A 14,570-nucleotide genomic window follows, 5' to 3' on the forward strand; every position below is an offset into this window, starting at 1 on the left:
TTACGTCACAATACATTTTGTGTGCCGCAGTTTGTCTCAGCCAATGGGAACATTTGTTGTCGTTCAGTGGTCGAGCTCGGATCTTCGGGCACGGACAGCGCCTCGGGCGAGTTAGCTTGCTTTCTTTTCGTCTTCACCTGCATTTTCGTTCTCTTGTGCAACGGGTTGTTTCTGCCCGTGCAAAAACTACAAATCCGGAGGTATCTCGTTGTAATGTACCTGCAGGACTTGGCAAACTTCGCATCCATGCATAAAGAAAGCGGCAACGACGTCGATTGCAACGATGACAACAGCGTCGACTGCGACGACTTTCTGGATCACGACGATAGGGATTCGGATGAAGGTGGGAAAACAGTGACCGTCATGTGCATCTATTTTTTTCTTTTCATATCAGAACTGTCCGCCCCGCGATATCAGGGCCGAGCGTAAAAGACCAACACGAAAGTGCTAGCTTTACCAAGCGACGCGTAACTTCAAAACGCATTCCAAACGTGGCCGCATTCCAAGCTGGCAGAAGGCCCGGCTGCGAGCAGCTAGATGTGCAGCGCTGTCCCATCTATCGTCAGCCCGTCCGTCTGTCGAGCGATTTGGTGTAAACATTGATCTAATTTCTGCTGGTGGAATCTCAGACTCTGAGCCGAGAACGCAGTGCGCTCATCGGCGTGTGGTTTAAAACTGTTATGTTCTGGCGCACGCATATGCGCGTGTGCCTGTTGCAGGCAGCGTTGCCGCACGCAGTTATTCCGTCTGAATTGTGTTTTCTTTTTCTTCTTCTCTCTCATCTATCACAGACACTGAAGATGCAAGCGAGACGGACATGGTCAAGCAGCGTGAAGAGGAATGTACCGAGATCAAAGAACAGTGAGTCCGTGTGTACGCCGTTTAGCAACAGCGTAACGTGTATTAAGGTTGCACCGTTTCCCATGTAGTACTTACGCTGCTTATTCTGAAACACGTTCCTACGATAGCGGGAACGCGCTTCATAGCGTCGATTTGTTGCCGGCTCACGCCGCGCGTGGCGCAGCAGTAGCTGCTGGTCAGAAGCAATAAAAAAGATAAACAGGCAGCTAGAAAATTCTGGCAACATCTGAACTCCTTGGGTAATAGGACAAGCCTAGAGCAGAGGTATATAGTAACAGCTCAAGGTACTCGGTTAGAAGGAGAGGCGGCAATGGAGCATATAGGAACCATGATGAGGGAAAAATTTACAGAACAGACAAATGGTACATGCAGTACGTCGGAGAGGGATAGCCCGGTCAACCCACTGCTTTCGCTTGGACAAAAAGAGTGGGAAAGGGCGGAGAAGAGGGTACCAAGTAGCACATCGGCAGGCCCCGATGGTATTCCAATTATGTTAATAAAGAAATTGGGCCCGAAATCTAAGAAAGCATTGAGGGAGGTGGTGAGCAAAATGCTAGTGGATGGTAAAGTACCTGACGAATGGAGGCTAAGTAGGATGAGAATGATATATAAGGGAAAGGGGGACAAAGCTGACATAAATAACTACCGGCCTATAACAGTGACGTCAGTGGTTTACAGGGTGGTTATGCAGATTATAAAGGACAGACTGCAGGCATGGGTAGAGAACGAGGGGGTACTTGGAGAGCTACAAAATGGGTTCCGGAAGCATAGGAGGCTAGAAGACAATCTGTTCTCGCTAACACAGTGCATTGAAATAGCTGAAAAGGAACACAGACCCCTATGGCTGGCTTTTTTGGACATCAAGGGAGCCTATGACAGTGTACTTCAAGAGGGCTTGTGGGGCATTCTGGAAACTTTAGGAGTGCAAGATGGAGTAACCAATTTCTTAAAAGATATCTATAAAGGTAACCGGGTGATTATACAATGGGAAAAGCAGGTTTCGGAGCCTGTGATGATTCGGCGGGGGCTTAGGCAGGGGTGCCCATTGTCACCTCTGATGTTTATGCTGTACCTACAAGGTCTAGAGGCCAAAATACAGCAAAGCGGACTCGGCTTCAACCTATCATTTCTCAAGCAAGGAAAATTGATTGAACAGTCATTACCAGGACTGATGTACGCGGATGATATTGTATTAATGGCTGACAATGCAGAAGATCTGCAGGAATTAATGGACATATGTGGTACAGAAGGAGACAGGTTAGGCTTGAAGTTTAGCAAAGAAAAATCAGCAGTCATGATTTTTAATGATAACAGTTGCGGCGAGCATAAGATACAGGAGGCCACGCTGGAGATAGTCGATAAATACAAGTACCTTGGGGTGTGGATAAATAATGGCATTGAGTATCTGACAGAGTACGAAAAATATCTAACGACTAAAGGTAACAGAAGTGCAGCGATTATGAAGAGTAGGGCACTGTGGAACTACAATAGGTACGAGGTAGTACGAGGGATATGGAAAGGGGTAATGGTACCAGGCCTGACTTTTGCCAATGCAGTTCTATGTATTAGAACAGAGACCCGGCAACAGTTGGAAATTAGGCAACGTGGTGTGGGTAGGCTCGCTCTGGGAGCACATGGCAAGACACCAAATCTTGGAGTGCAGGGGGATCTGGGATGGTCCTCTTTCGAGGGCAGAGAGGCTAGTAGCAAGATAGCATTTGAGGAGCGATTGAGAAAAATGGGGGAAATTCGGTGGGCTAGGAAGGTTTTCAGTTACTTATACACGAGGAATGTTGACACGAGGTGGAGGAAGCGAACTAGAAAATTGACAAGCAAATACTTGGGCAGTAGCGGGGGAACAAGTAAGGAATCATCTGTCAAGAAAAAGGTTAAGGAGGCAGAGAGGGGTATGTGGAGTACAGAGATGCAAACCAAATCGGCATTGGAGACATACAGGACGTTTAAGCAAGAAATAGCCAAAGAAAATATTTACGATAACTCTAAGGGAAGCTCATTGTTGTTCGAAGCCAGGACAGGTGTACTGAGGACTAAAACGTACCGAGCCAGATACCAGGAGATAGATTTGGTGTGCGAGGCGTGTAGAGAGGAGGAGGAAACGGCGGAACATGTGATACTTGCTTGTAAACAACTTCACCCTGCAGTTGAATCTAACGGGGAACTATTCAAAGCCTTGGTTTTTAAAGACAGTGAAAGTAGAATAGACTTTGAACAGGTAGAAGTAACTAAACGGAGGCTATCTGATTGGTGGACAATATCAACGCAAAAGTAAAGGAGTAAATACATAGGTATGCATGCATATAGAACCATTAAAGGCTAGGTGGCGCGCGCCGCCGCCGCCCGATTCAAAGGGTTGAGCCACAATCATCCATCCATCCATCCATCCATCGTCGTAAATTGGGGAAATCTTGCGACGTCAGCCAGTGTTTCACCATGGTTTCACGCAGTAAAGAGCCGTTTCCGTAGACGAAAATGAATTTTGAAAGGGAAAATTGGCATCTACCCGACTTGTAGCACGAAACTACAAAGGAAACCCTCCCGGGTTTCTCAGAAAGAAACCCTCGTCGCTCTTGAAGAAAAATTCGTCCTGGTCCAGTTTTTTTATGATTTTCTTCCACCCCTCTTAAGTTCTGTACTCTGCAGGCGTATCGCAAATCTTTTCAGTTTCTTCTGTTTTTTTTTTTTTTTTGGAATTGAAGCTAGCAAGTATTGCAGTTAATGTAAATTACCGTTTGTATACCCCAGAGAATCTTCTTCGTGTTTGTGGGAAGGCCATAAATGTTTTATTTTAGATTACCCGCACAGTAGGTATTCCTTGGTTGGTGTGCTTTTATCAACAGTTTTTCCATCAACCTGATTTCTGGGTGTATATGTATTTATGGAGTGCACAGTTTCTTTCTTTTTCTTCCTGTTTATTTTTGCATTTGAGTCGTGAAAGGCCATGTTGATGTAACAGGTACTGGTGCACTATTTAATTTTCATCATGAAAACCTGCTTTGTGTTTATTGTACGCTAAGCAGTCTGCATGTGTACTCTTTATTGCTGTGCTGTTCTCCAATGTCATAGGTTCCCAGGGAATATTCGTGCAAACAGTCAGGAAAACTAACTATCAGGGAAATTAAAATGCCAGTGTAGTAACAGACACCCTATTTGGAAGTTGGCGAAAACTCTACCACATGCGTCTCGCCTCGTATATGACATAATTTGATGTCAAAAGTTTGTCACCAAACACCACACCTGCCATTGACAACACTAATGTGACGTCATAACACAGAGCAGAATATGTGTAGCGATAAGGCTAGGTATGATGACGTTAATCACAAAAAAAGCTTGAACAATGGTTACGGGTGTGTTAACACAAATGTTTTAGACGTCAGCTGTGGTACGGGCTAGGCGTTTTCACTCCTGATCTCGAGCTCACAGTATCTCTTAGGAGTCTAAAAGTTCTGCTTCTTCCATAGAAAATGTCCACACCGGCACCGACTCACAAAGAGAAAGGTGAGGCATGATCGTGCTGTGACAAAGCTTCCATGATACTGCATGCACGATTGGTGGGTTCCACCAACTGTGCTGATGCTGATGTGGTTATTCCCTTTGAATCGGGCAGCTATAAAGTCTGTAGCCAGGCCAAGTGATTGAAGAAAAAATAAAAATGAGATCATTGCACATAAGAGAAAAAAAGTTAGCGGGAGACACCGCATGAAAGGGAAGACCAATGCTTGGAGTCACTGCGTCATGCGCTCACTCTTGCAGTCCATGTCTTTACCGCTGTATCTCCTGCCACCAGAACTGGAGCCAGGCATTCACAGGCAATACAACAGCAGTGTTCAACGCACCTGATGCACCCACAAAGCCCAGTATCCAAGGAAATGTAGTGCCATCTGTCGGCACTGGGAAAAGACCTGTTAGATCTCAAGTATTAGATGTTCCGCAGGTCCTGCACTCCGCAGCTTCTGCTGTGGGTGTAGGATCAAAGCAGTGGCGGTAGACCAGCATGCGTAAGGCTCCCACCCGTTCCTTAAAGAGCAGTGCGCTGCCTTTGATGTTGTCATACAGCCACTGTTCTTTGTCTACATTGCTTCTTTGGACACCGTAGAGCTGGAGGGTGGATTTCTTTTCGACAGCTGCCCTGCACCGCGTTGCTGCTGCCTCCAGCACATGTTCCTGTAAGGGCCATGGTTTGCTGCCTCCAAAGACTTCCTACTGCGGGTTCACAAAGAGGTCGAATTTGTGGCGCAGCCAATGCACGTGTGCACACCAACGTGTTTGGATGCCTTTAAACTGTAGGTAGCAAAACAGTCAGCATACCCGCGTTGAGTTATCCACCCGGAGGGCAACGCTATCTGGTGGTATTGCAGGGAACTGAGCTTTGACGGTGCAAGCCCATTAAGCCCCAACCTTTCCTTCGTTCTGAGTGATCAGATCGACATGGGTCACAATGCCACGGTAACATCCGTTACATACCGATCTAGTAATAGTGCTAATGGTTAAAGGGGCCACGACAGGATGCTGCGAAGGGCATGAAACTGGGGAATGAGCTGAGAAAAGCTACTGCTTTAATGTAAACAGAAGAGCTGTGCTCACTTGTGGCAGCTGAAGCTGTTCCAGAAACTGAGTGAGCCAGTTTATTATGACATCATGCCGCATCGACAACACCGATATCGTAACTGAAGCTAGTTCATAGAAAGAAGTATATAATTGTAATTTATTTAGGGTGCTCTGACATTTGCCAATTTCTTGGGTTTAGAGGGATTAGACCTTGTTTAAAGAGAGGGAACAAATGACACAAATGATGAGTCACAAATATCATGTCAGTATACTTCCTTTAATACAGTGTCCAGTTCCTGCAGTTCAAAAACTGAACAGACATTTGACATGGTATGACTTGATTTTCTTTCAGAATGTACAGGGACAAGCTCGCCACTCTGAAGAAGCAGTTGGCACAGCTCAAGGACGACACCCACCCCGAGTACGTCAAGCGGTTGCGCAAGATTGAGCAACTCTACCAAGAGCGGCTTTTCATGAATGAGGTCTTCCAATGTCACGAGGTGTGTTACTGTCTCCTAAGGTTGCCAGATAAATTTAAAGGTAGCCTTATTTCCCCTTTCTCACTTCCCTCCTCCTCCATTTCTTCTCCTACTAGGAGCGCTGCTGGTGCCCCCAAGGTTCCAAACCTCTTAACAAAACTTGTTGTAGAGCTAGTTGGTTCATGACTGAAAAACAAAAGTTACAGTGCTAAGCAGACAAGGCGAGACACAAACAACCCATGTGTGTTGTGTCTCACCTCGTCTTTGTCTGCTTAGCGCCATAACTTTTGCTCTTAACGTGTGCAAAAACAAACAGTTTTTTCATTTGAGTTATGCTAAATTTATTATCAATAATCACTTCAAAACCGCATTCTGTGCCGTAAACCATTATTCATGCATATGTTGGTATAAACCATGCCACGTGAAAAAAACTTTGCAACCTTTTGGGGGCGCTGGTGATCAGCGTGGGCACGTGTAAATGCTTCATTATCGCTCTAATTCAATCACGCATGGGCAGTGGTGAAAGCGCAGCAGGGTGAGGAGGACGGCAGCTAGATGAAAGAATGGCACTACCTTGAAACTTGTTTAACTAGGGACCTTAGATCTACTACTACTGCGCCTTGTTTCAAGCACCAGCATTTCAGAGCACTTATGCATGTTCGTCCTCTAATGCGCTGAGTACCGGCGACAGCGCGTTGAAAATTGTGAGGACGCACCAGACAAGAATGATGGCCAAGCGGCTCATGAGTACTGCAACATCCCATCGCAACTTTTCTCAACTTTGGGACTTTTTTCAGAAGCAACCAATGTTAATTTTCACCAGTGCAAACCAGTGATTGGTGTGCACACATTCTCAAACCAGCTGGAGAGATTACATAAAGCCATGCACAGCCAAAACGCACGGTATTGAAGCATACCACCCTGCACACTTTGTATCTTGTTATTGTCAGATTCGCTGTTTCCATCTCTTCATATCTCATTTTTTTTTTCTCCCATCCTCTAACCCCTCCATTGTAGATTGAGCGTGTGGAGCGAGAATACATCCATGAGAAAAAAGCAGCTGCCCGGGAATTTGAAGAGAAGAAGATAGACCTGCGTGAATCGCTCATAATGGAACTGGAAGAGAAACGACGTATGGTGGAATCGGAGAGGAGCACCATTGAGCTCACCGGAGGTAGGCTTGCACCTTGCGGTCAGTGTCCTTGTCACGTAGACAATCTTAATGTCATGTAGACTGCGCCATTGTCATACAGCCAGAGAGTAATGCAGCCACTTTGGCATGATTTGAAAGACTGTTGCGGAGCATGTTGCACTGAAAAGCCACACCATCGCTGTTAGCATGTAGGCTAATGCCATTCTCATGTGAATGGGTTCTCAGTCTGTGTGCATGCCATAGTTGTTCATTGCCACAGCATGGCGTTCTCATGCACATTTGAGGGAAACATGGTTTTTACCGGAGATCCTCATTATTGCATGCAGAAATAACAGATACTACAGCATTGGCATGCATTTAACACAGTCACTGTTGGATAAAGCATCCCCAAGAGCTGTAGAAAAATCAGGTTTGTTATTGCTGTGTAGTTTCCTACTCACATTAATTCAAACTTGTAAGGACCACAGGTGTCCTGTCTGAAATTAACTAAGGCACAGTCTGAAAGAAAAGTGTGTTGTTGCACACACAGATCAATACTCAGGATCATATTCGAGCAGATATAAGGCCACAGCTGGTGCACAAACAGGTATACAAATGAATTAGTCGCTTTGCAGTGTCCAGGTCACCAGAACTAATTTGTAGTGGCAACTAGCAACACACAGAGCAGCATCAGTGTGAAACATAGGCAGTTTCTGACTGTAAATGGCCCATAAATTTTAATTTGTCAGACATTTCTCACAATTTAATTTTAAATTTAATGAGGTGACTTCAGAATACTACATTGGAAACACTGAAAGCAATTTTTTTTTATTATCCGAATAATTTCGATTTCTGAGTAATCATTATTGTAATGTATTCATACAAATTTGTCTGGCTGCAAATGCAGGTGAATCTCCCACTGTTAATATATATATATATATATATATATATATATTCTAGTATTGGTTTACCTTTACTTTAACAGGAATAGAAGAGAAATCTGGGCCACGATCGGAGGTATTTTGTTCGATACGAGTTCTGTTCAGTTGCTGCAACGTCACAAAGTGGCAGTATGCAAAATTTGTGACAACGAGGCGGAGAGAGCAGCCAATCAGGAAGTGGTGACCTCCCCGGAAGTTTACTTCCATCGTTTGTCGTCTGTTTGCATACAGTACACTACAAAACGAAATGTTTCTCATCTTTCAAATGAATGAAATCTTTATCTAAAAAAATGTATTTTTCTTCTCAAGCCCAAGCACATTTTCAAATAGTAGTACATGTGACTACTGCAATTTATAACTATTAGTTTCTTTGCGTCATCCCTAGGTGGTGTCGCGCACAGCGAGAAGAAAAAAGAAAAGAAACAATGGGAAGAGTGGCGCACTCTTCAAGAGGCAGTGACAACATTCCAGTGGCTCGCTGGCACCGATGATGGGGTCGATTTCGCTGTACAACCAATGAATTATTTGTTTCTAGAAACGGAAACGATGCCGGAATTCACTTTCTGCCATTTCTTCAAAAGCGTTTCGCACCGCCACCCGCTCTCCTCCTTCCTCTAGAAACGCTAGCGCAACAACCTAAGTTCCCAACGGAAGCGCCATTTTCTCGAACTAAACTATGGATTGGATCCAAACATACCATGCCGCAGCTGCCAGTTGAATCCAATCCAATCCACCAGACGCGCCATGCGAAGCCGTATGATCGCTCCAAACTTCCCAGCTCCTGTCGGGTTCGGCGCCTAGCAGACGAAATGCTCGGTGGGAGGATGATTGACAGGAGCGTGTCGTCATTTTGATGTCATCAAAACGTGGCCACACTCCGCGGCTGGCGACGTCGGCGTGGAGTAGGCCAATCGCGCGCTCTGGTAACCAAACGAACGCGCCGAACAACCATCTCCGATCGCACCCCTGATGACCACAAACCCTTAGCTTGTCAGGCACTTGTTGGCACAGCCCGTCACTTCATTAAAATGAGTGACAAACTTGTGCTTATTTCACTGCATTGAAATGACCATGCATGCTTCAATACTTTGCTGAGGGGAAGAAGAACAGGTAAAGGCCATCAGCATGAGACCTGCAATGACTGTTATCAAAATCTAAACGATGAGAGATGTTGGTCTGTTGAGCCATGTTTTGTCATAACAAGTTAGCCTTCGTCGAGACCATTACAAGCTGGCATCATTTGATCATGACCATACATTGCCCTTTCTAGCTTTTTGCGAGGAAATTTCTGGAAGAAAGAATGCCCCAATTTATTTGACTGATTAACAGTGTTACTTGAGTTGATGTATGAAGCAACAGCAGCTGATTGCTTAAAACCTGCCAAAAAGGCGTATGAGTGGGGTTGCTGTACGGGCCTACAAGCAATAAGCTCTGTGCTTTCAGCTCTATACAACTCTACTTATGCATGCCCTTTTAATTGGCGGAAGCTGTGTTTCTAGTTAAAAGAGTTGTTAGTTCAGTGCTGAGGGGGGGGGGGGGGGGCTTTGTTGGCATGTTGACCTTATTGGCTTGTGCTTCTTCAAGAAATATGCTCTTCTTGTTACCATTTCTTCAAGTGCATGTTATCAATATTGTAGTGCATGTGTGTTGGTTTGGTTTCTTTTGCATTTCGAGTTTCCTTCTGTTTGCTTGCTCGCTTGCCTTTTCTTTGCCACCTGCACTGAAGTTGTCTCGTTTAAGGTTCCAGCTTGCCGTGGTGTGCAGATTCCATGGAGGTGAAGTCTGTGACAACAAGAAAACTACGCAGAAGACCAAATGATCCTCTTCCCATGCCCGAAAAGAGGCGAAAGACTTCACCTAATATCTTTTTGATGCTTGTGTTCTGTTCACATTTTTTATGACAACCATGGCATTTGAGCTACAGGTTTCTGCAGGTTGTCATAGCAGCACACTTACCACTACAATATTGTATTGCAGTAGCCTACATCGTAAACACTAGGTCTTTGCATGTTAGATAATAAAGTTAGTAGCTGTTCTAGCTACCAGCTGTAATATTTGTTACAAAAAAAGAAAGCTTAATTGTAAAATAAAATGGAGAAGAGGAAAGAGAGGATAAAGCATAGGAATGGTGCAGCATTTGAACAGCGCCCTGTCATGGCACTAACTGAAGCAAAGGAAAGAACAACAATCAGAAGTGGTGGTTATGTAGAGTTGCACCAGCTTTTGCTATCACCATTTCACACTGTAGATGGAATACACTTGCAGCGTTTACAGCATACCTGTTTAGGGGAGTTTTGCAGTCATGTTGGTGTGGTGAACGCCAACGTGCTTAGTGTCAAACAGCCAGCAATGCACCCGGTGCCGGAATCCAGAAATTGTGCCTTAAAATGTAGTTATGAATGACTACAAAATAAATATTGCTTTTCGTATAGTACCTCAGTCGAATAGACAATTTCTCCGTGCATTTGTTTTTAGGCAGTACTAATCTCATTTTTGTTTCTTACATCATGGAAGTCAGCTAGGAGATTGTGTGGCTACGGCAGTGAAAGTTGATGGCGCCATCCTGCAACGCAGCCTGTGCAGAAGCCCTGAAGTGACTGTATGACCAGGGTATCGGCGAGAACACGCAGGCTACGTTGGTAATGAATCATCACTAAGAGCATCCAGCAAGCAAACCCCTAGTACTTCGAACCAATGGTTCGAGAACTCGCTTGTACAGTTTCAGCGTCTTTGATGTATCAGTTGCTCAGGTTTAACTTGAAGGAAGCAGTGCTAAAAAGACAGGGCTGTGACAAGAGAAGACAAACACATTGCCTTATAGGCCAGATTGACGTATAGCTCCGTGGGATTTTTTTTTTTTTTTTTTTTTTGTGTAGAAACATTGAGTAAATAAATTCTTCAGAAATCTTCGCTGGACTAGGACTTCCTTTTTTTTCAACTGCGAGGGGCTTTGTTTCCAAGAAAAAAGTTTCCTTTGTAATTTCGTGGAAGCTTAGGTGGACAGCAACTTTCATGAGTGTTTGCCGTAAAGAGATTCAGTTTTATCAATGTGTTATGGCCAGACACAACCTTGTAGATCATTGTGTGCTATCTTGAGTGCATTTGCAATGTGCTATTGTGCCTTGACGCCAGCACCCCAGCTAAACTTCCTCTTGGACGATGGTGAAATACTTGACGACCTGAAGATGCTGAACAAGGTATGAGAAATGCCTTTCCGCACTGCCCCCTGTGCTTTTCTTGGCTAGCAAAAGCATGTTTTTATAAAGTGGGGAAGGGCATTTCAATATTGTCAAAGCTACGGTGCATTCAGTTCCCTGCTGCCACTGAGATGGCACCATTGTTGCCTCCAGATTCATATGTAGCCCATTACACACGCACACCCATGCATGCATGTCTGATAGTTTCCCGACAAGTTTCTGTCGTAAAAAGAACCTTTAACTTCTGGAAATGTCTCGGAGACTTTCTTATTGTGACGTGTCTTTCCGTGCATTCATCGTTGCCGCTCTTAGACTGAGCGTACACAGTTTCGATGTAGTACCATTTGTAACTCCTAAGGCACTATCCTTGGGCGATCACATTGAGAGAGTACTGTCACTTTCTCGAGATGTCAGGTGATTCAGCACCGCACTCGTGAGCATATCATTGATAGCATTCCTGGCACTGTGTCTGGCTTGCTATCATTACACAGCGCCAGGAGTGCTGTTGACCGTATAAATTGACGCATCCACTACCGAGTTTTGTGAAATCTCGCAAAAGTGATTGTTGCACTAAAGCTTGATTGCATGATTGCCTGTACGCTTCCTTTTTATTCGTAAGCTAGGTTGCTGGAATGTAACGTTTTGTAAGTGTCTACCTTTCTTGCAAAATGGTTTGGCAAATAAAAAAATTCCTGGGATCAACTTGTTCACAGATTGCTTCTTTTGGTGCTTTTTTTCAGGGGAAGACTCCGTCCCTTAACAAGAGATTGGACTGTGAGTTGTGGAATCGAACAGTTTTTCAGCTGTGCAGTCTTTCAGGACTGTTGTGTCTGAACTTGCTTTGCTGCCTGTTTGTGCAGTTGAAGAATACGGAAATGTGGATCATGGCTCGCATGCAATTGAGGCCCGGATAGAGGATGGCAAGCTGTTCTATGAGCGAAAATGGTAATCATTCGAAGCACAATCTGCAACTTGAAGCTACAGTGCTGTCTATTGTTTTAGTTATCAAAGAGGCCAGTCCGTCTGCGTGGATTCGAAAGACATGGGCCGTTTCTTCGGCGTCATCTCAGCGGTGGGCACATCAGAAGTAAGATGTTGTGCATACTCACTTTTCAGCCTATCTTATTTGCTTGTCCTGTTTTGTACATTGTGCTACAGCTGAGAATCACTTTGATTTGCTATTCAGGGCTGCCTGGTACTGTCCTAGATGTTCCATATGTTAACACTCATTCGCTGAAAGTAGTGCGTCTAGCAGTCCTGGGGAGCACAGGATCACAAATTGAAAAGACTTTAGGTTGTACCATCCTTTCTTTTAAAGCGATACCTCTAAAAGCTGTCACTTTTAAGGAATGGCCTGTATCCACTATGGGTACCGGCCATTCTTAGACTGCAACAAGAAATTTGCTATGCGTCTCTCACCATACTGCTGTGACGTGGCACTTTTCGTGTCGTGTTTTGCGATTGAACATGTTTTAATGCTGACTGAGGGTACTGCTTCTCAGCAAGGTTGACCTTGGTGTCTGAGGGGCACATTCATCACCAAAATCTGCAGCGGGTCTATTGTCAAAATGTGCAACATATTGCTTACACAGACATCAAACCAAGATTTGTTCTACCAGGACTTTTTCTTAATCAGAAGTTTTATTAACTCAAAGTGGATAAACTTCTAAATATTGTCTGGGACAGCGTTATCTTATGCATCTTATGTCTTTTGCTAATGTATAACTGTAAATTTCTGCTTACTGCTAATGTTTGTTTTGTACTAGTTACCGATGGGCAGGCCCTAGCCGTGTGAATAACACCTTTTGCTTGCCTTTCTGTGTTTTTTTTTGTAAACCAATCGAAACAGTAAGTTATTATTGTTATATTTTGTAAGTTGAGCGAATAATGACATAAATGTCTAAACTCACCTGCCTAACTTTGCAAACACATGCATTCATAACACTGATGCATAACCAGTAGTAACAATGAACAAACTAGTAGTACCCATCATTCATATGCGGTGAAGTGCTGTATAGCAATTGAAGCCCGTTGAAAAACAAATTGTCCTTTGATTTACTAAGCTTTGTAGTGCTAGTTTCTTGAGCTCTGCTTTCTTCCCTGCACACCACACTTTTGCTGATGTTGCTATGTGTATTGCGTCACTATACTGTCTGTGTACGCATCTGTCCATGCTGTGAGCTTATTTGTAGGAGAGTGCATATACTAATGTCACTATTTCTAGTGGCTGGTTAAGCACCACAGTGCAGTAAAACATTAATATAGTTGTTGAATTAATCTAAAATGTTTCTGGCCAATATCAACGTATAAAGAATGTATGCTTATAATGGAAATTGGATATAACGAAGGTATTTTCCTGGTGGATGCAACTTCACTATAAAGAGGTTCGACCAAATTATCATAAGTTGGTAAATACAGCATGCAAATCAAGGCAGCAGCACAAATTTCAAACAGCATAAACAGAAAGCTGCTCCCATACAGCATTCAAGGAGTGCACTTCTTCCTTGTGTAAACCTGTGTTCTAGACACACAAGACAAAGGGTGTATTCCATTGCTTATTAACAGTTTATATAAGCTGTGTTTTTCTGCACTGTATTGGCTGCGTGGCTTAGCTTGCTCCAAGCCAAACTGTTTTTATAGTGATACATTTACGTTACTCCAAGTATTTTGCTAGCACTAACACTTGCTGTGACACATAACTCTATGCGCACTGCTTCATTTCTCCTGTGCAGTTGTGGGTTAAGAAAACCAGCGACAGCGGCAAAGTCAAGATCCATCTGTCTCAGCTTCTGAAAGGGAAGGTCATCTTGCGGAGGAAGTCTGCGTGCTGACATCACATTTAGGCCCGGGCAGAACTTCATGTACATAGCACATACCTTTACCAAGTCCAGTAATATTAAAACTCCAGTGTACATTACCATTTTATGTAAACACTGTGTGGCTGTCATTACTTCTTTTCAGAGAGCAACCTTAATGTCAGCTTCTGCACATTTCCTTGCAACACAGGCTTCTGACACATATGTACAGTATATTTGCTGACGTCGAAAACAAATTTAACGCTCACTAATGCAGTCAGCTGCTGCACCATTGAAAACTTGAGCAACTTCAATGCCTACATTATATTACCATACAGGACCTGGCTGCCAAGGGTTGCATGGCCACCGGCAACATGACATTAACGACTTGTCTTGTTAGGTGAAGGTCTGAACTGTAGAAGACAAACGGAATCGGAGCATGCTAAATATTTTACTACAGTATCGACTCCTACGAATTAGTTTCACTTTTGGGACTCTGGAGGTGTAGGCATCATGATACTTTGGCTAGTTTCATTAGTGTGGTCGCTTAGCTGCCATACACCAAGCGCAGTCGGAATAAATACGCACAGCTCTTAATA

At 44.0% G+C, this 14,570-nt stretch overlaps 1 protein-coding gene across 7 annotated transcripts; it reads left to right on the plus strand.

Moving 5' to 3' along the window:
• Positions 1-43: 43 nt before the first annotated feature.
• Positions 44-14,107, plus strand: LOC142575480 (sin3 histone deacetylase corepressor complex component SDS3). 7 transcript variants are annotated; one of them, XM_075684879.1, is made up of 10 exons: positions 44-343; positions 792-861; positions 5,780-5,927; positions 6,924-7,098; positions 9,744-9,839; positions 11,115-11,176; positions 11,917-11,950; positions 12,037-12,121; positions 12,179-12,263; positions 13,909-14,107. In XM_075684879.1, exons 1-10 carry the CDS (start codon positions 214-216, stop codon positions 14,005-14,007), a joined length of 984 nt encoding a protein of 327 aa, XP_075540994.1. In that variant the 5' UTR covers positions 44-213; the 3' UTR covers positions 14,008-14,107. The 7 variants fall into 7 exon arrangements, with proteins under 7 accessions (XP_075540994.1, XP_075540992.1, XP_075540995.1 ...); XM_075684877.1 differs by having other exon boundaries at positions 6,924-7,080; positions 9,720-9,839; XM_075684880.1 differs by having other exon boundaries at positions 6,924-7,080.
• The last annotated feature ends 463 nt before the right edge of the window (positions 14,108-14,570 follow it).

This window comes from Dermacentor variabilis, chromosome 3, assembly GCF_050947875.1.
Source record: "Dermacentor variabilis isolate Ectoservices chromosome 3, ASM5094787v1, whole genome shotgun sequence".
In the NCBI taxonomy this organism is placed as follows: Eukaryota; Metazoa; Arthropoda; class Arachnida; order Ixodida; family Ixodidae; genus Dermacentor; species Dermacentor variabilis.